At 35.7% G+C, this 22,954-nt stretch overlaps 1 protein-coding gene across 1 annotated transcript in view; it reads right to left on the bottom strand.

Moving 5' to 3' along the window:
• IL1RAPL2 (interleukin 1 receptor accessory protein like 2) overlaps nucleotides 1-22,954 on the bottom strand; it is a 968,427-nt gene that overhangs the window by 234,098 nt on the left and 711,375 nt on the right. The window contains exon 6 of the mRNA XM_070502759.1: nucleotides 19,666-19,740. Within this exon, the coding sequence (XP_070358860.1) occupies nucleotides 19,666-19,740 (75 nt within the window). The remainder of the gene's footprint in view (nucleotides 1-19,665; nucleotides 19,741-22,954) is intronic.

Raw genomic sequence — 22,954 nt, 5'->3', positions numbered from 1 at the left:
AAGAACTTGCTAGAATCATACAATAATTGAACAGGCTGCCTTGTGGAGATAGTGAGTTCTCCATTGTCATAGAAGACTCTTCTTCCAGACAATCCTCTTTTAGGGATTCTCCCAGAGGTATCCTTACATTGGGTAGGACTCGTGGACTGGGTGGGAACAGTCAGTGCTCACCCATATCCATGTATCCCTCTACATTCTACAGCCTCCCTTGAAATCAGGTTGGTTACATAGCTGAACTCTGGACAATAAAATGCAGTTGGAAGTGGTGTACACTACTTCCTGTTCCGAGACCTAAAAAACTTTTGTGATCTCTCTCTCTCTCCCCTCTAGATGAACACAGAGGATCCAGCCGAAGGCTCTGAAAGGTCACTGGGAGACGGCAAAGCCACTATCATAGAAAGTCACCTGAACACTCAATTAGACTGTGTTAGCAAAAAGTAAACTTTTCTTTTTTTCTTTTTTCTTCTTCTATCCAAAGCCCCCCAGTACATAGTTGTGGGTGCTTCTTGTTCTGCTATGTAGGACGCTTCCTCAGCATTGCTTGATGAGCGGTGCTAGGTCCGTGCCCAGGATCTGAATCAGTGAAACCCTGGGCCACCAAAGTGGAGCACACGAACTTAACCACTCGGCCATGGGGTTGGCCCCAAAAGTAAACTTTTCTTATGATAAGCTACTGTAATTTTGTGGTTATTTACTATATTGCTGAAGTTACTTATCCTTACTAATAAAATCACTAAGGTTCCTTCAACTTTAAAATTCTATGAAATACTATCAAGGTTATCTTCTAAAGTTGGATTTGGAAAGTATACAAAATTAATGGGAGGGCTGCAATGATGGATGTTGTCTTCTAAACAACAGCAAGGCTGTCTTCTAAAGTAAAGCTGAATTTGGAAAGTAAACAAAAAGTAATGGGAAAGCTGTAGCAAGGGATGTTGCCAGCCACCTGGCAATTGATTCTCTCAGAAATTCATTCACCTGTTTATTCACTCATTCATATGTGCATATGTACATAAAACCAACATTCACTGACCATCAGGCACTGTGATGATTTCTGGGGAAGAAATATTGAACAAAATATCTAAGTATCAAGTTCACAGTCTAGTAAAGAGAGAGATACACATCAACAAATAAAAGTATTATTAAAAGCTATACATACTGAGACAGAATTACAAGATTTTGTTGTTAGTGCCATCGAGTCGATTCTGACTCCCAGCGGCCCTGTGTACAGCAAGCTGAACTTTGTCTGGTCTTTTTTTTGTGCCATCCTCTCACCTTCCAGCACTATATCAGACAATGCTCCATGGCTATTCATAGGGTTTTCATGGCCATTTTCTTTTTCCAGATGTGGGTGGCCAGGTCCTTCTTCCCAGTCTTGGTCTGGAAGCTTCACTGAAACCTGTCCACCATGGGTGACCCTGCTGGTATTTGAAATACTAGTGACATCTCTTTCAGCATCACGGCAACATGCAGCTGCCACAGTATGACAACCAACAGACAGGTGATGTGGTTCTCTGACTGGGAAATGAACCCATGCCGTTGCAGTGAGAGTGCCAAATCTTAACCACTAGACCACCAGGGGTGGCTATAAGATGTAGTAGGGATATTGAAAAAGGAGACATACATTCTTCTTGAGATTATGGATCAGTGATCAGGAAAGACATTATTAGGAGGTGATGCTAAATTCAATATTGCTATACAAAAAAATATTTGGCTGGTGATTGGGGATAGAGAAGGGCATGAGTTGCTGCACAAGTAAAAGTAAGGGAAATAGTTTTGTATAGTTGGAATAATGGATGCAAGGAGAAGACAGGACTGGAGAAGACAATGGCAGCCTGTAATCAAGGTAAAAAATTTGGATTTTCTCTTCTAGGTAGGTAATGGAGAGTTATTGAAGCTATTTAATCAGGAGAGAGAGAGAAAATTTTTACATTTACATTTTACTGGTTATAGTGATAAAACTGATTGAAGGTGAGCAAGACTGGATGCAAAGAGACCAATTTGAATTGATTATAATACATGTCCCAGTGAGAAATATGGGAGCCTGATCTGAAGCTGTTGAAGTAAGGATACAGAAGATTCTAAGTAGGGAGAATCCTAAGCAACGTTGCATGATATATGACACGAGGTGGGGGGGGGGTGCATTTTAAGCCTGAGATTTCTGGCTTGGAAGATCTCTATTAGAACACTTCTCACCAACTGTCCTGTAATTTTTTGTTCAGGTAACAAATAAATAACATGTACCTACCTACTTAGCAAATCTTTCAGTGTACAGTGCAGTATTGTTAACTATATTCCCATTGCTGTACAGCAGATCTCTGGAACTTTTTCATCTTCCATGACTGAAATCCATTGAACAGCCATTCCTCATTTTCCCCTTCCCTCAGCCCCTGGCAACCATCATTCTACTTTCTGCTTCTAAGAGTTGACTACTTAGATACCTCATATAAGTGTAATCATGTAGTATTCGTCTTTCTCTGAGTGGCTTATTTCACTTAGCATAATGTCCTCAAGTTTCGCCCACGCTAAAGCATATGACAGAATTCATATCCTTCTTTTCTTAAGGTTGAACAACATTCCATTGTATGTATATACCACATTTTCTTTATCCTTTCATCCCTCAATGGACTTTTAGGTTGCTTTCATACCTTGGCTATTGTGAATAATGCCGCAATAAACATGAGAGTGTAAATATTTCTTCAAGATACTGATTTCAATTCTTTTGGATAAATACTCAGAAGTGGGATAAGTGGATCAAATGGTAGTTCTATCTTTAATTTTTGTGTTTGAGGAAGATTAGCCCTGCGCTAACATTCGCTACCAATCCTCCTCTTTTAGCTGAGGAAGAGTGGCCCTGAGCTAACATCCGTGCCCATCTTCCTCTATTTTATATGTGGAATGCCTGCCACAGCATGGTTTGCTAAGCAGTGCATAGGTCTGCGCCCAGGATCCAAACCAGCGAATCCCAGGCTGCCAAAGTGGAGCGTGTGAACTTAACTGCTATGCCACTGGGCCAGCCCCATCTGTCCTTAAATTTTTGAGGAACAATTCATACTGTTTCTTATAGTGGCTGTACTATCTTACATTTCCAACAACTATGTATAAGGGTTCCCATTTCTCCAAATCCTCAACAGCACTGGTTATTTTCTGGGGTTTTTTGTTTGATGGTTGCTTTTGTTTTCTTTTGTTAGTAATGCATGCCCTAATAGGTGTGAGGTGATATTGCATTGGGGTTTTGATTTGCATTTCCTTGACGATTAGTGATGTTGAGAATCTTCTCATATACCTGTTGACCATTCATATATCTTCTTTGGAGAAATGTCTATTCAATTCTTTGGCCAATTTTTAAAATTGGGTGGGGTTTCTTTTGTTCTTATTGAGTTGTAGGAGTTCCTTATATATTTTGAATATTAATCCCTTATCAGAAATATTTTTCCAAATATTTTTATGCAAAAATATCCAAATATTTTTTCCCATTCTTTAGGTTGCCTCTTCACTCTATTGATTGTTTCCTTTGCTATGGGGAAACTTTTTAGTTTGTTGTGGTCCACTTGTATATTTTTACTTTTGTTGCCTGTCCTTTGGTGTCATATCCAAGAAATTATTGCCAATACCAATGTTATGAAGCTTTTCTCCCATGTTTTCTTTTAGGAGTTTAAGTTTTTAACCCACTTTCAGTTGATTTTTGTGTATGGTGTAGGGAAAGGGTCAAATTTCATCCTCTTACATGTGGATATCCAGTTTTCCCAGAACATCTGTTGAAGAGACTATCGTTTCCCCACTGAGAAATCTCCACATTTTTTTGGAAGGTCATTTGACCATATATGCAGGGGTTTATTTCTGGGTTCTCTACTCTGTTTCATTAGTCTATATGCATATTCTTATGCCAGTATAATGCTGTTTTTATTGATTACTGTAGCTTTGTAGCATGTTTTGAAGTCAGAAAGTGTAATGCCTCAAGCTTTGTTCCTTTATCTCAAGATTGTTTTGGCTATTTGAGGGCATTAATTTTTCTTTAAATTTTTTATAGACGTGTTTTTGGTCATTACTTTAATCTCCTTATTAGTTATTATTGCTTTAACCTCCTTATTAAGTCTGACCAGATTTCCTATTTCTTTATGATTCAGTCTTGCTAGGTCATATGTTCCTAGGAATGTATCCATTTTTTCTAGGTTATCCAATTTGTTAGTGTATAATTATTCATAGTATTCTCTTATAATCCTTTTTTATTTCTGTGGAATCATTTGTAATGTCTTTTCTTTCATTTCTGATTTTACTTATTTGAGTCTTCTCATATATATATATATATATATATATATATGGTCAATTTTGCTGATTTTTTTAAAAAAACTTACTTTTGTTGATTTTTTCCTATTGTTTTCCTATGTGCTATTTCATTAATTTCCCCTCTAATCATTGTTATTTCCTGGCTTCTGCTAACTTTGGGTTAAGTTTGTTTTTTTTTTTTTTTTCTAGTTCTTTGAGGTGTACTGTTAGGTATTTTATTTGAAATATTTTTTCTTTTTAATGCAGGTTTTTATCACCATAAACTTCGCTCAGTACTGCTTTTGCTGCATCCTTTAAGTTTTGGTATGTTGTATTTTCATTTTTTTTATTTCAAGATATTTTTAAATTGCCCTTTTGATTTCTTCTTTGACCCATTGGTTGTTTAAGAGTGTGTTCTTTAATTTTCACATATTTGTGAATTTTCCAATTTTCCTTCTGGTATTTATTTCTAGTTTTATTCCACTGTGGTTGCAAAAGATGGTTGGCATAATTTCAACCTTCTTAAATTTGTTAAGACTTGTTTTATGACCTAATATGTGATTTATCCTGGTAAATGTTCCATGTGTGCTTCAGAAGAATGTGTGTTCTGCCAATGTTGGGTGAAATGTTCTGTATATGTCTGTTAGGTGCATTGGTTTATAATGTTGTTAAAGTTCTGTTTCCTCATTGATCTTCTGTCTGGATGTTCTATTCATTATTGAAAGTGGGCCATTGAAGTCCCCTACCGTTATTGTGTTGCTGTCTATTTCTCCTTCCAGTTCTGTCAATGATTGTTTTATATATTTGGGTGCTGTGATGTTGGATACATATATATTCATTGTTTTTATATCTTCCGGAGGAATTGAACATTTTTTCATTATATAATGTCTTTCTTTGTGTTTTGCGACATTTTTTTTACTTGAAGTCTATTTAGTCTGATATATGTATGGCTGCTCCTACTCTCTTTTGGTTAACATTTGAATGGAATATCTTTTTCCATCCTTTTACCTTCTGCCTTTCTGTGTCCTTAAATCTAAAATAAGTCTCTTTTGGACAGCATATAGTTGTCTCCTGTTTTTTCTTTTTTTATCTATTCAGCCACTCTATCTTTTGATTGGAGCGTTTAATCCATTTTGAATTAAAGCAATAACTGATAGTCAGGACTTACTATTGCCATTTTTTAAATTGTTTTCTGTCTGTTTTGTAGCTTTTTTGTCCCTCTTTTCTTTTGTTGCTGTCTTCTTTTGCATTTTGTTGACTTTTTCTAGTGGCATGCTTTGATTCTTTTCTCTTTATCTTTTGTGTATCTACCACAGGTATTTTCTTTGTGGTTATCATGGAGCTGACATAAAACATCTTGAAGTTATAACAATCTATTTTAGTTGTTAAGATAATAATTTAACTTCGATTGCATACAAAAATACTTTTATACTTTCCCTCCAATACTTTGTGTTATTGATGTCACAAATTACATCTTTTTATATTTTGATCCATTAACATAATTTTATACTTATATTTATTTTTATACTTTTGTCTTTTAATTACTATACCATAATTAAGTGATTTATGCATCATCATTACAGTACTACAGTATTCTACATTTGTCTATTAGTAACCCTTACCAGTGAGATTCACACTTTTACATGTTTTCATGTTTCTGTCTACTGTCCCTTCATTTTAACTTGAAAGATTGCCTTTAGCATTTCTTACAAGACAGGTCTAGGGGTGATGAACTCCCTCAGCTTTTATTTATGTAGGGAAGTCTTTATTTCTCCTTCATTTTTGTAGGGCAGCTATGCTGGATCTAGTATCCTTGGTTGGCAGGGTTTTTTTTCTTTCTTTCAGCACTTCAAATATGTCATTCCATTTTCTTCTGGCCTGCAACGTTTCTTTTTAGAAATTCTCTTGTAGACTTATGGGGGCTCCCTCATATGTGACAAGCCACTTTTCTCTTGCTGGTTTCAACCTTCTTTGTCTTTGAATTTGGCAATTTGCTCGTAATGTGTCTTGATGTGGGGTTCTTTGCATTGATCCTAGTTGGATCTTTTGGTCTTCTTGAATATGGATTTCCACTACCTTTCCCAGATTTGTAGAGTTGTTGCTCATTATTTCTTCAAATAAGATTTCTGCCCCTTTTTCTCTTTCTTCCCCTCTGAGACTTCCATAGTATATATTGGTCCACTTACTGGTGTCTCATAAGTCTCAGGCTTTCTTCACTTTCATTATTTTTTCTTTTGCTTTGACTAGGTATCTTTGACTAGATAATTTCAAATGACCTGTCTTGAGTTCACTGATTCTTACTTCCGCTTGATCAAATCTAATGTAAAATTTCTACAGTGAATTTTTCAATTCAGTTATTATGTTGTTCAGCTCTAAAATTTGTTTGTTTTTTTAAAAATTTTCTCTTTGCATATATTTTCACTTTTTTCAAGCATTGTTTTCTTGATCTCCTTGAACATCTTCATGATGGCTATTTTTAATTCTTTGTCAGGTAATTCACATACCTCCATTTCTTTAGGGTTGATTTCTAGAGGTTTATTTTGTTCTTTTGATTGGGCCATGTTTTCTTATTTCCTTGTGTGCCTTGAAATTTGTTACTACCCATGCATTTGAAAACACAGCCACCTCTTCCAATCTTTATAGAAAGGTTTCATACAGGGAAATACCTTCACTAATAACCTGGCTAGAGATTCTGGGGGCCTTTCAAAATTTTTCTGGGGATGCGTCTTCACTAGACTATGTAATTTCCCAATTACAGAGGTTTGTTGGTTTCTTTTACAGGAGCTTGTAGTATCTTGCTCCTTCTGGTGTCTGTCTGCAATACTGGAGGTTCTCTTGCACTGCCTCATGCTGCTGAGCTCTCTTTTATTTTCTGTGCTCCTCCCCAGGCACCCAAGGCACCCCAGGCATTCTGCTTCCCCATCAACCTCTGAGTCAGGAGAGACAGAAACCAATCCATTGTGCAGTCCCCCCAAAACCTGGAATACTAAATGTACATTCCACTCTTCTATTTCCCACCCAAGGGAGAAGCTGCAAGTTAAGGTTTTCCTTCCAATTGCAAGCTGTGCCAGCTTGAGGGAAGAGCTGACATGGTTGAAATACAACAGCTTTTCTTACGCTTTCAATGCAACTGTTCTTGGCTTTGACCTTGACTGGGGTATTATGACTTCCTATCTGATTTCTGGAGTTCTCATAAAGGACTTTTGGACTGTTTATTGTTGTTAAGTGGGTGTTTCTATAGAGGAACAAGGTCTGGGGCTTCTTATTCTATTACTGTCTTACTGATGTCACCTTTTATCTTGTATTGTTTATCTCAATCACCTCAGCTAAATTCCTGTCTCCACAGAAGCCATATCTGCATCTTAGCCATTTGTGGTCTCCATAGGATCTTAGACATAGTAAGTGTTCAATAAATATCTTCATGACTGGATAAGTCCTATCAACAATCCAAGTTAACAATCAGAGTCCCTTCTTAAACTTCTGTTAATTAAGAATAGGCATTTCTCTTTACCAAATAAAGCAAGTCAGGCACGTCTATCTTCTTTACAAAAGGACTACACATTAGCCAAACTCTTATTCTCATGATTTATTTTGTGAAGATTTAAAAATTTTCCTTCTGGTTTAAACTTGTACTTATCCTTTTTTCCATTAAAGCCAATTACAGAAGCAGTTGTAGGAAGAAAGATCAGAAAGAAATATTTAGAAGAAAGAAGAAGATAAATTAGGCTGTAACTAGGAGAGCAAACAGAAGATTTTGAAGAGAAGGTGTTCATCACACACTGAATACCCATTGTGTGCCAGGCAAGATGCTACCAAAAAACTTGTTCAGTGGTGTCAAAGGGTGTAAAATGATCCTAAAAAGAAAGAGGTGATAGAGGAGGCTTCAGAATTCGGTAGTTATAAAAAGATATTTAGATAACTGAGAGATGAGTTTCAGCAGAATAGTAGGGTGGAAGTTTGACTTCAATAAGGTGAGAAGTAAATGAGATATAGTAAAACAGATGGTTTATGTATACTTTTTCAAGCAATTGAGTGTGGACAGGAAAAAGAGAGATGGGATAATGTACCTCAAAGAGGAAGCAGGATAAGGTAAGTAGTTTTTAAAAAATATATAGATGCATTTAGGATGGGAGAAAATTTAGTGTATTTACTATGGGACAGAGTTTGAAAATTCAGTTGAAAGATGGGATATTTGATGGTTACCAAAAATTATGGGAAGGGGTGGAATCAAGACCAGAGGTAGACAATTTAAATTTGGGATGAGATAATGGCATCTCTTCTTTCTAGAATAGAGGAAAGGGGAAAAGAAAGGAAAAAAACCCGAAGAAATATTTTGAAATAGAGGAGAAGAAATTTGAGACATTTGACATTGAATGGTCTTGGTCTGTTGCTTCTGTGACTTTGGATGTGACACTGGTTTCCAGATGTGTAGAATAAAATAAGTTGCACTAAGTTTCCTTGCTAAGAATAAAGACCACTGTGACAGAGTGAAATGCTGATAAGAGTAGATTAAAAGCAGTAAAACAATCCATTTGAGGAAGACAACTGGAAGATGAGTAATAGAATTATCCATTGGCATACACAGACATAGTGAAAGTCAAATAGAAGGTTTAAAAGAAATAATGGCCTAGTGGACCAATAGTATCATGGACTTGCCTCTGACAAATGAGAAGTTCCATTCTTACTAAGCTATTTCCACACATTACGTGAATGCAATGTGTCTCTCTCATCTCCTACAACTTTTAACCTGTGCCTACTGCTATTGCTGCCTTATTTGCTTTTTAACCCGTCCTTTTTAAGAAATCTTTGCACATCAGAAGAATCTAAAAACTAAAATCTCAGAAATGAACACGAAAGAAGGAAATAGAATGAAAGTGTAAATGCAAGCACAGAGTACCAGTCTGCAAAGTTTAAGAGCTGCTAGTTTAATATACTAAGTGGGCACTCCTGAGAACAGCTGTTCTTAGGTTAATAAGCTAATTACTAGGCTGAGTAAGGAGGTAGCAACACAGCCAGAAGTGAGTAGATAGATCATCTCTGCTATACATTCATTCATATATAATAGCAGAGTCAATAGTAATTCTGAGCTGTCTAATAACGGTCAGGCTAATAATCATTTATTCAGTACTGATCCAGCTGATTCCCCACTAGTATGTTCAGTTAAACTGCCTGTGGGTGTCACAAAGAACCTTAATCTCCACACATGTAAATGGTTAATAATGGTTCATCCCGTTTTACAGAAATATCAAAGAAATTAATTAAATGATAACTAACAAAAGCTTTTAGTTCTTTGGAGAAGTATTCTACATAAATATGAGATATCATTATTAAAATTAACCCTTCCCTTTCTGCAATTCTCTTATCTAGAATCAGCATGATTCTTTTCCTTTCTAGAGCACTTTCATTTTCCCATATTTGAGGTAAGGGGATTTTCAAATTGGGTCTTGACCAAAATTCCCTCTCCTCTAACGCAGGGTCTCACTCCACATGTTGACATTCTTTTCATTCCTCTGCTGACTCATCATAACCATCAGCTTTGAAACACACCATGGTTATCATCTCACCAAGTTAAAATCTCATCAAATAGCTTAGCTGTAAGTGGAAAATCATCATTATACCAATGGGTCACTCTCAGCACATTTGCAACTAAGGAAAATAAACTATCTGATATAGGCCTTCAGTGGGGAGGAGCTCCAGTTCTTGGAAAACAACTGTTTAAAGCATATGCAAAATTTCAATATGTAGAAGCTTCTGGGTTGGTACCACATTTCTGAACAAAACTAAAGTGCGTTTTTGGACATGATGCATACACTATTAATTCAATTTTCAAAATTCACATATTGGCAAAGACTAGACTATTTCCATCAGAACCGGTCTATGGCCATGTCTATCCTCCACTCTTTTTATTTTATTTTATTTTTTTTAAAGATTTTATTTTTTCCTTTTTCTCCCCAAAGCCCCCCGGTACATAGTTGTATATTCTTCGTTGTGGGTCCTTCTAGTTGTGGCATGTGGGACGCTGCCTCAGCGTGGTCTGATGAGCAGTGCCATGTCCGCGCCCAGGATTCAAACCAACGAAACACTGGGCTGCCTGCAGCGGAGCGCGCGAACTTAACCACTCGGCCACGGGGCCAGCCCCTGTCCTCCACTCTTTTTGATGGACCTCCCTTTCTCACCCAAGGGGTCTTAAATGGCTCCTAATTGCCACGTGTGTCCTCCTCTGCATCACTCTAAGCCTCAGTTCTTTCCGACTTTTTTAGGGACTATGCCCACAGTGACAATATCTTTCTGTTGTAGAAATCAAGTGCCAACTCTTATAGGTCTAATGCTGCTGCCTTTGATCTTTCAGTATCCATTTGTTGCCTGATTTCTGATGGCTTCTCAGCCTTTGACTTTCCTACATTGCTAGAAACCCAAGATTGGCATGTTCTCTGACCTGACCTATTTGCTCACCACCCTGCTGGGGCCTCTGCAAGCTCTAAGCTTGACTATAACTATCAGCTTGGGCTTCACAAACCTCTGAGTTTTCCCCCAGATCTCTTGCCTGGCCCTTATTTTGTGTTGACCCTGATCTATGGTTGCCCACTGTAACAATACAAGAGATAATTAGGGTAAGGAAAAGGGGAAGATTTCTGGTGTTCTCTAAATCGCAGCAACACATGTGCCTGTTAACAGGACCAGATATTTATATACCACCCCTGATATCTCTAAGTAATTTCTGGAAAGAACTACTTCTAAAGGAGCAAAATGTCTTTCAAAATTTAAGCCATATCTATACAAATAAAATGTAGAGAATAATTAAAGGAACTATTTAAATAATGCAAAGTCACCCTTCCACCTCAATTATGAGGACACTTAGAAGTGGTTTGTGTATGAATGAGTCAGATAATATTTCCTTAAATTTTCTACAAGTTTACCTGTAATATAAAATCCACTTTTATTTATATGAAATAATATAAGCTATTTGAGTTGGAAGGGGTATCTAAATTATTCTGTTTTTTCCCCAGTTCATGTTGGAGGTTTAGACATAGTCAAAATATGTAGCTTTAATTTTTTCCCTTTTCAGATATTTAAAAAGCATCCATTATCCACTGATTAAAATGGGTTAGAAGATAGAACTGATGAAAAGTCCTATAAAGCTGATGGTATTGATATAAATACAGACATAACATCCTGCTGGGGAATAGTGCCCTCAGTTGACAAATATTCCTAATAAATTCCAACAGCAGAGAGTTCCCTAATTTATTTTCAGTCTCTAATCTATCCTTCCTATCCTTGAATGACACAGATGAATTTATTATATCTTTTCAGATGCTGGAGTGTATGCTGTTTTCTGGCCCTTTAAGTGTACATCCCTCTGGAAAACTTTTCTATACTGCCTTGTGCTTCACAGCCAGTTTTCAGGTATGTCCGCAGCTTCTGAATTAGTTTGCCATTTGAAAAAGTGTTTTGGCCTGAGTTACAATGGTCGAAAATTCAAAATAATCATCTCTTACTCATTTGTATTTTCCCACTGAATCAATTAACACTGGATACTCTTTTAACTTATTCATTTAGGATCACTCACCTTTTGTCCAAAAATCCACTTAAAAAAGGAAAGAGAAGTAAGCCCCCAGTGCAAAAAGACTGACTAAACAACAGTACTAACACTAATGAACATTATGGGTAATTATTAAGACTCTCAACTTAGGCCTTACTATTGATAAACTACTTACTAGCTTGGGTAAGTTATAGAATTCTCTGAGCCCAATTTCCTCATTTAAAAAATGGGCCATAGATATTTTTCCAAAGATGACATACAAATGGCAAATAAGCAGACAAAAAGATGCTCATCAGAGAAATGTAAATCAAAACCATGAGATACAAAAAAAATGGAAAATAAAAAGTGTTGACAATGGGGCTGGCCCCGTGGCCGAGTGGTTAAGTTCGCGCGCTCCGCTGCAGGCGGCCCAGTGTTTCGTTGGTTCGAATCCTGGGCGCGGACATGACACTGCTCATCAAACCACGCTGAGGCAGCATCCCACATGCCACAACTAGAAGGACCTACAATGAAGAATATACAACTATGTACCGGGGGGCTTTGGGGAGAAAAAGGAAAAAATAAAATCTTTAAAAAAAAAAAAAAGTGTTGACAAGGAGAATTTGGAATGCTTATGCATTTCTGCTGGGAATGTAAAATGGTGCAGTTGCTTTGGAAAATAATCTAGCAGTTCCCCAAAAGGTTAAATATAGAGTAACCAAATGACCCAAGAATTCTACTCCTAAGTAAATATACAAAAGAAATAATAACATATATCCACACCAAAATTTGTATGCTAATGTTTATAGCAGCATTATTTATAATAGCCAAAGAGTAGAAACAACCAAAATGTTCTTCAACAGATGAATAGATGAATAAAATGTAGTATATCCATATAATGGAATACTATTCAGCAATAAAAAGAGATGAAATACTGATACAAGCTACAACATGTTTGAATTTTGAGCACACTATGCTAAGTGTAAGAAGCCAAACACAAAAGACAACATACTGTATGATTTCATTTATGTTAAATGATCAGAATAGGCAAATCTATAGACATAGAAAATTGATTAGTGGTTTCCTGGAGGTGGAAGACTGAGAAGTGACCGCTAATGGGTATGAAGTTTCTTTTTGGGGTGTTGAAATGTTCTGAAATTGATTGTGATGATTGTTTTGCAACTCTGTGAATATATTAGAAACCATTGAAATGTATGACGTAAGTGGGTTAGTTGTATGGTATATGAATAATGTCTTAACAGTGCTCTTAAAAAATGGGGCAAATAGTTGCATCTATCTCATAGAGTTATTGGAAGAATTAAATGAGATAATCCATATAATATATTTAATACAGTCAGGTGCTACATAATAACATCTCAGTCAATGATGGACTGCATATACGTTGGTGGTCCCATGAGATTAGTATCATATAGCCTAGGTGTGTAGTAGGCTACACCATCTAGGTTTGCATAAGTACATTCTATGATGTTTGCACAACAAGGAACTCACGTAAGGACACATTTCTCAGAATGTATCCCTGTAGTTAAGCAATGTATGACTGTATAGTGTCTAGTACCTGGTAAGCAATCAATAAATGATAGCTCAATTACTACTACTATAAATAATAATAACTATTCTTAGTAGTAGTAGAGCTATTATTAAATAAAATGAATTTATTATAACAATAACTATTATTAGTAGTAGAGCTATTGCTAAATAATATTTTATATATCTAGTTAAAATATGTGTAATACAGTCATTATTATTATTATTATTATTATTAGAATATCCCTATTACACTGATAGCTTTCTGAGGGTATAATTTTGGCCCTAGATGATGTTAGCTTACTCAGTACACTATAATAAAAACAACACAAACTTTGGAGTCAGATAAATCTGATCAAAATCCCATTTCTGACACTTACTAAATGAAATGAAATGAAAAGATGAAAGTTATTTCATCTTTCTGAGGCTGAGTTTCCTCTTCTGCATAATGGTTCAAAACTACCTAGTATTACTTTGGGCTTTTAGGACAAATAAATGAGACAGTGTTTGTACAAATGACCACTGCAGTGCATAGTACATAGTAAATTCTCAAATAATTTTGTTTCTATATGTGTCAAATTATGGTATTGGCAGTAATGAAAGTGTGATGAAACACCTTCAACTAATATGTCAAGAGGACATAAGCTTCAGCAATGGCCCCAAACAGCAATATACGTACAGAGGTTTGGTCAATATTCATGTTATTCCTAAGATGCTCATAATCAACTTGTTACATCACAGATAAATCTTTAGTAAACTGTTAACTTTTTCTTTTCATTCTTAAGTGTCTCAAACCCAGTACAACTAAGTTATAGCTTAGACAAAGTAAGTAAACCAGTTTCAGTCTCAAGCATTAATACAGCAGTTAACTCAGGGAAAAGCCTTGGCCCAGATTTTCCAAAGTTGTAAATAATGCACATGTTATACATTCTGGGCAATAAAATAGTTTGCAGTTTGGGGTAGCCCATGCTAAGTCATGCATGTTATCCCGCAAAAAATCGATCTTTTGGAAACAACTCACTAACCCTAGAATGTCTACGAGGGAGAGTGAATGCTGCCATGAATCAGTTCCAATTATGTGTGCCAAGAAAGTTGAGTGAATGCATGATACCCTTCTTCCTTTCCAAAGTCGTCACTTACTCAAGATTTAATGAAGGTTTTCAAGAAGTTATTTGAAGCTAAAAGGGTAGAAGGAGTAAACAAAAACAGAAAGAATTCAAAGAAATCCCTTGCTACCACCATTATACACATAATGCATATACCAAGTCATGACTTGAATTAATGAAATGATCATGTATTGCTATTTGCATTGATAGTAATACTGGCATGACATTTTAGCTCAACTGGTTGGTGAGTTGCTTTTGGATTCACAACTATAGAAAGAGTTAACTAATTTTGCTAAACTGAAGAAACTCAAGGATAGCATAGGTTTCCATTTTTAGTTTTTGTCACATTAAAGAAAATGGTTATTTATTTATTTATGACAATTTATTATTTCAAAAGGTTATATCTTTGGCAACTTATAAATATTGTCAAATAAATCTAGTACTTGGGTTGAGGTTACAGAGATAAGTCATTATATTGAGTGAAAGTCAGAGAGTATAGAACTGTTAATTTATGAGATCTTGCCACAAAAAAGTCACTCTCCCTTTTCCCCATGTCTGTTTTGGCAGTTATCATATTGCATTGTAATTCTGCTTACATATTTGTCTTCCCCACTACACTGAGAACACCGTAAGGCCTAGGATCTCATTTTATTCACCTCTATATCTCCAGGATCTAACACAGTATTTGGCATCCACTAGGAATTCAAAAAATGTTTTTAGCTAATTAAAGTGTAAAAAAGATAGATTTGGTTAAACAGCTAATTTCTTAATTTGGGATTCAACTAGTTATTTATTTTTGCCTTATAGTCCTGAGTACTGTATTAAATATTATATTTTGCTTTATTCTCTTGTAGAGTCTTTTACAGTGGTCTCTTAAGAGACCTAATATAATTTTCAGTAGAAACTGATATGCTAGCGAAATTGATTTCTAACAAAGATTAACACTCCTTATATACACAGAGAACGTTCAAGCAAGTAGCACGTAACACAGTCATGAAATATAAATTTGGATTGCCTGGAATAATAAAATAAATTCTGAATGAGAAAAGAATAGAAATAAAGAGAATCTTTCATACTGGATCAGATTCATCTAGAGATGAACTATCTGGCTTTTTGAAACATCTGAGGTATTCAATTAGCTTGGACTGTTCCACTGGTCTGAGTTTTTCTGACACGCTTTAGGCCCCCAGGCCTTCTTTTGACTCTGACACAGAAAGAGAAAGTAAACGGTCTTTATATTTATTTTCTGCATAACATTAACTAGCTTATTTTAAGTCTTGGGAAACTTCCAAGAAAAAAAGTTACCATCAATGAGAAGAACACGGCACATTTCCAAATTTAATTGAAATTAGATGTCAGATCTCAAATGTTTTCATCCACATTTGTTCGTAGCCTTTTCAAAGCTTCTAGGAGTCTGTTACAGTTTGTAAAGCATGCGTTTGAGTTCGTTAATAAAAGCAGTATCCAAAGAAGGGTCTACCTATCATCAATACATTTCAAGTGGGAAACATGTCACTATGATGTTAGTAATTTGGTATTCAAGTGCAATATAAATTAATACATTGTAATGCAGAGTTATTTTTCTTAGGAAAATTCTTGAAAATATACTTCTTTTCAAATGCCAAAAAAATAATTAGTCCTGGTATAGCAAAGTCATGTTTATCAAATTTAAAGCTAAATTTACCTTCAGAGAGAGAAAATATACAGAAGATAACAGGACCAAATTGGATTTTTGTGTGTGATTTGTACATTGCTCTTGTCTTTGTATTTCGTCCATTACCATAGGCAGCTTTAGCTGAATAGGCTTGCTTTGTGAGAGCAATAGTATTCATATTATTTTGTTAAGAATGTGTTTATCATCTCAAAATATATGGTTATTTTGTTAAGATTAATCTTCTTTCAGCATTACAATGTGAACACAATTTAGCAACAACCAAACTGTCATCACTATGTCAGCAAAAAGTATGTAAATTTCTTGAATCTTGTGGATGACTAATGGATTACGTTATAGGAGAGAGAAAGTCAAGATGTTTATTTTCCTCTAGAGACACAACAAAATATCTGTACTGAAGCCAATTCCATGCACTAAAATGTATTCATTTCTACTGAAAATTTTCATTTACTGGATTGCTTTTAAAAATATACAGAACTGAGAACTGAGCGTAACCCTCAAAAAACACATAAATAATTATTCCAGACCATGTTTTCTAAAATTACCTTGAAGCTGATAGTCAATGTTTCCCCCAGTGTTTCTCATTTTGCATAAATTGCCTGCATGAGTTTCTTGTCCATAGGGAAAATGGAATTCACAGTGTTTTAGAGAAAATTAATTAATCTTTGTTCTGGGTATTTATTTTTTGACTAACTACACCTAACTTAGTGGCTAACGACAACCATTTTTATTTTGCTCATGACTGTTTGTGTCAGAAATCTGAGTTCAGCTCAGTGGTTTGTCTCTGAACTACATGGCATAAGCCAGGGTAGCTGGGGCTGGAGGATTCACTTCCAATATGGCTTCTTCACTCACATGTCCCGTGGCTTGGTGCTCATTGGCCTCTCTTTCTCCACATGGTGCCTCATCCTCTAGGGTCTCTCCATGTGGCTTGAGCTTTTCACAGCATGGTAGTTTCACAGCAGACCAGGAGACCCGAAGAAAAGTTGCCAGGTTTCTTTTCACTTAGTCTCTAAAATCCCAGAGTATCACTTCTGCCATAATCTATTGGCCAAGCATGTCCCTAAGGTCAACTCAGATTCAAGGAGAGGGGAATGAGAAACTACATTTAGATGGTAGGAGTAGCAAAAAGTCTGTGGCCAACTTTAATCCACCACAATGTTGTCTCAAATTTTAAGTACTGGGATTTGGGAAACCTGAATTTGGTAATCATGTGCTTAGTCATTTGTATTGGATTATTGTATTTTTGGGTAGTTCCATTTCTAGTTCTAGTTTGAGGGTGTCTAAAGCTTAATGCACTTGATAAAGTTTTAAAAAAGGAAAGGAAAATAATTTCCAGAAGTTTTCATGATCTTACTGAATTCTGAAAGTTTTCCAGATATAGACAGGGATGTCCAATCACCCCAATTATCTTTCTCTACCTCTTTTTACCCCTAGGGTTTCTAAACCCTCATCATTCTGTCTTTAGAGCTCCCACTGACTGAGGAGCTCTCTGACATTTATAGTGCTCCTAACGTCACCTCACTATTGAGGCATAAGAGTAACTTACAAAATGATTATCAGCTGTAAATAAATGGTGCTAAATAAATCTATGGAAAAGTTAAGACCATTTAAAATTAACCAGTCATGTACTCCTTGAAATGTCAAAGATCTGGTTTAACAGATTTTGTTTTTCTTTCTCTGAATTACATGGTTGCTGTAGCATCTCAGAGAAACAGCCCTTCTAGCATGAAAAATGGGCAGGTCTCCATCTTTCTGTCAATAAAGTTGTTTCCAAATTGTGTTACAAATTAATAACTGAAAAGTTTAGCTTTGCATCTAATATAAATTGCAAGCAAATTACTTTAGTGATTTTACAGTGTGGTGTCGGTGGTGGGTTATTTTGGCATATATACCTATGTTGGAATACATATTTATACAAGGCATACATCTTAGAGAGGTCCTGAGTAGCACATACAGGTGTTGCACCCAAAGAACCTGAAAAAAATGTACTCCCTACAAGGGTCTGTTTCCTTGCTCAAGAGCAGAACTCCTCACACTTTTCTGTTGAAGTTTGCCTAACAGCAGAGGAGAATGAAGAAGTATCTACCCAGGGGTCACGAACACAAAATTTACTATGTTTTATTTGAAACAGTTGTGTGAATTTGGCTTTCGACTCCTTAATATATAAGTTTTCATATAAAAACAATTTATCCACTTGAATCTCCGTGAAAACTAATAATACAAGGTCATCTGATGGCTTCAGGTAACCCCTGGCAAACTACAGAGTACCCTTGAGGTATTATTATCCCAGTATGGATGGAAAGATGTAAGTAAAAATTACTGAGGGGGTGTATCAGCACATCTAGATTTGGCTTTAAGAAATGTAATTACTTGGCAAGATAATACAAGTAGCAAGGGGAGAGCCATGGTCTAATACTTCAACATTATCTACGAAATAGTCACCACTTCCACAGCCCACTCTTGACAACATGCTTATTATTGTCTCCTCATTTTGTTTTAAAATACTTAACTTTGGTACTCACACTGCTAGGCTGCATTAACTACAATGTGCTATATTTCATTGTAGAGAAACGAATAAACTCTTAGGAATGCAATTTTACCCACCTATTTTCAAGATAGAAATAAGCCTCTAACAATCCATGTTGGAGTGGAAAGATCAAAAGTTGAGTCAAAAACTTCCCAAGTGAGTAAAATACTGGGGCCAATTCTTCTTCCCTGGCTATATGATTGGTAGGTACCACTATGGCCTCATATTTTAATAAATCATATACCTAAAGTAAGCCTAATACATTTCCACCATATTTACTTAGTCCTCTTGTTTAGAATTGAAGAATAGAATGAAACCCAAGATACATGAAAGCTCACAGATGTTAAAGGATATAGTTTAGAGTAAAGGCCACAGTTTGGAAGAGATACTAGCTTGCCTGTGAGTTTCAAGCTTACAGTTCTTGAAACATAAGTATTAGTAGTGGAGGACTCAGAAAAGGGGCTCAACACCTTGCATCCTTATCTGAGTCTATAAAAAGACCGTAGCACCCACAAATCAACTTGTTACTTTTCTAAGCACTATATGATTCATAAATATTCAGGTTCTCAACCTAAAAACAGGTTTTAATTGCTCTAGATTGTGCCATTGGAAATAATACTATAAATTGTTTTAAAGGCTGTACTGAGTGGTTCTTTTATTTTAAAAAGTGCTTGTTCTCCAGGAGTTAATGCTCTCTAAATAACAATTTTTGGCTGACAAACATGAAAAGTTTTCTGTTCCAATCACCAATGCACGACACCAATGAATCTATCAATCACAGAGTTAAAAAGCTCTGTCCTACAGCACACTTAATACCCAGTGTAACCAATTAGTATTACCATTCCTTGATGCAATACAAACTCATTTTCTTAAACTGCTATTGCACTGAACTCCAGGGTTATAAATGAGCAGATGCAAATTGATTTGCATGTAATAACAGTGGCAATAAACCTTTCCTGGTTCGTGCAATTTTCCCCATCTGTTAACAGAGAGAAAGTTTAAGATCTATTATTCCCAGAAGGGGACTTACCCAGCTGGACATCTATAACACTTGGCTGATTCTCCATGGGAAACAATGGCTTGGGAGGCTTGTCTGTGAGTAAAGCTAGAAGAGAAAATGAAAGAAGGTAATGGAAAAATTGAGATAAATCACAGGATAAGAAAGATTCTATCGTGTATGATATTTAATGTTTCTAGACTTGATGGTGTGTAAACATTTATTAGACAGTGTTCCTACTTGAGGTGTTATTCTATCCATACAATATCCATTTCCCCGCACATTTAGAGCACCATTGATTCACTGTAAATAGACCATTTCGACAGCTACACTTTCCGACAAGAGCAGACAAATGGACTATTTTGAGTGGCTTCTATAAGCTTGTTTGTCAAAGAAACATAGATTTTAAAAGTATAATTAAATACACATTAAATCTCCATACCTACATTGAGGTGTTAAATATTCTTAATGAAATATTACCCTAATGGACATTTCTGGTAGATTGAAGCTTTTATGTCTCTGAATCATCCCTTACTCCCCACCTCAACCTCCATAACAAAATTATAAAGCAGTGGTACCTTCATTAAGCTAATTGATCAAAAATACTGACTGAGCAATTTTTGTCCACCAAGACTTGTGCTAACAGGTTTTATTGTTTCCCTCAATTTACTATGTAGGACTATGAACACAGAATTAACACATCAAAATAAAGAGATAATAGAACAAAGGACACCTTCTAATGAAAAATTGTAGCATTTGAGCCATAAGGCTATATGTGGTAAAGGAATGGAGAAAGGAGAACTCTATATTGGCTGACAGAGTTGGGGAAAGTTTTCTAAAGGAAGTGGGTCTCCACATAGACCTTAAGGAATAGAAAGGCAGAGAGTAAGGAAGAAGTAATGTAGGAAAGATTAACAACACAAACTAAGGAACAGAGGTGGAACTTAGCAAACATATTGTTACTATAGGAGAATGATCTGGATGATCTGGTGAGAAGGAGTTGGGTGGGATGGGATAAAGAGAAAGTTGCTCATCATGTGGAGTCACTGGAAATACAACTAGATAGATAGAATGGAGATAAATTCTGGAGGATCCTGAGAAACATGCGGAGGAATTTGAATATGATGCAGTAGACTAGAAGGCCATTGTAGATTCTTGCAACAACATCAACAAAAGACTCAAGGGCAGTGCTATCTAAAGATGATTGGCTTGATGCATGGGATGGGCTGGAGAAGAACGCAACCAGCTAGGAAGATGCAGTAACAATGCTGCAATGGGGGGATGAGGAGTCAGAGTAGTGGAGTCCAGGGAAGTCAAAAAAAGGAGGGAAATTTGAGCCACCTGGAAGAACGAAATGGGAGGACTTGGCACACAGATACAAAACGCTTTATGACAAATCTTATATCAAGCTATTATCTATATCCTGAATTCCCTTTAATTATTCCTCTATTTATGTCTTGCTTCAACTATCCAACTGGAGTCTTACCTATTAAAGGGAAATGCTTATACTTCTTTGTAATTCATGGGAGACATAGACTAGAGCTGGGCATATAAGAGATAAACATTAAACCATCATTAATTGAGTGGCTTAGGAATTCCCTGCTGAAATAAGAGAAGTCCATCTCATACTTGCAAGGATATTTAGAAGCGAAAGAGAGAAACAAAAGTTGATCACGTGACAAGTCAGGTTAGGGAAATAAATTTGGTGAGTTCTCAAAATAGTTGTTAATAACAAACAAATGCACCAGAAATTCACTTAGGAAAGAGCTTTATACAACATTAGCTTCATCTTCCTGATATCCAAATTGCTTGAAATGGGAAAAATTTAGTGAATTGTTCTCATTTTTCCAATAAATCTTTATCAATGGCCTCAACACATCTTGTCCTCATGGAATCAAACAATATATTTTTATAACTAAACTGATTTGGGAATAATGGCAACAAACACACAAATACAATATCTATAGTCTCAATTTCTAAATATTCCAGTTACTCTTAATAATTTGATATTTAAATATTATTTGAAACATAAAGGATATACTTTAAACAAAATTTAAATATTTGAATTCAAATTCCCCTCATAACAGATGTTCAATTTTGTTGTTGTTTGCTATTGTTTATAACAGCAAAATATTGGAAACAACCAAAACATCCATCAGTAGAAGACTTTAAGTAATATCATGATACTTTCATATAACTACAGATTATGAGGCAGCTATTTAAAAGAATTAGGTAAATCTGTACATTATGAAAATATCTCCAAGATATACTGTTCAAAGAAAAAGTAAGGTTTCAGTGTGTACAGTCTACTAACCTTTGTGTAAAATATATATATATACACATACATTTGTGTGTGTATGTGTCTTTATATGTGTATGTATGTGTTTTGTTCAAGTATGGAATATTTCTGAATGGATACATGTGAAACTGGTTACAGTGATTTCTTCTGAGGAGAGGAACTGGATGACCAAGGAATGGTGGGGGCATGGGAGAAGGGAAGTATGGGCAGGCAGAGTAAACTTTAATTTTCACTATAAACCTTTTATACATTTTGAACAACATGAATATCCTGTATATTCAAAACATGAATAAAATTAAAATTAAACAAAATCCAGCCACCTACATTTTATTTATAAAAAAATCATTTTGCTTTCTATGTAGAACTGTTATCAATTTGCCTTAAATATCCAGATTATAGACACTTAGCTTGCTGGAAACTGTTCTTAGTCTTATTTTCAAATATGTCTTGCCTCCAAATGAAGTAATTAGAATGTGATAGGTGGAAAGCAACTGTAAGTAATGTATTTCATGCTCAAAGATAAGTATCTTGTCCTACTTTCATCAGGACATGAATTTGGGGTCATTGCTGTCCCCCATCCTTACCTCCTGCCATGGACTATGGACATATTTACCCTGATTCTATTACTGTGAAATGTCAGTTACTGAAGTGATGCTTATTAATATTAATGATAATTTTGAGTGCCCTACCTTTATATGTGGATCATAATTTTCAAATGCTTTCAGATACACTAGCTTGTGTGATCTACACAATGACCTTAGAAGGTAAGAAAAATAGTTAGAATTATGCCCAAAGCTAAATGATGCTTACATTGTCTCATTTGGTGCCCCATCATGACCAAAAGCCCCCATTTGCAGAATGGATAGGAAGACAGATATACGTTGTAAGCAAGAGATAGGTAAAAACTTTCGGTACTGAATCGATGTTTTAGCCTCATTGACTACACGCTAATTAACTAAACTAAGGTTCCTAGGGCAATGGGAGTGGCTTTGCGGCAAACAGCCAGCTGAAACATGATTCCTG

The sequence above is a fragment of the Equus asinus genome, chromosome X, assembly GCF_041296235.1.
Source record: "Equus asinus isolate D_3611 breed Donkey chromosome X, EquAss-T2T_v2, whole genome shotgun sequence".
NCBI lineage: Eukaryota > Metazoa > Chordata > Mammalia > Perissodactyla > Equidae > Equus > Equus asinus.
The sequence above is the reverse complement of the archived record's forward strand: the minus strand, read 5'-3'. Positions and strand labels throughout refer to the sequence as shown.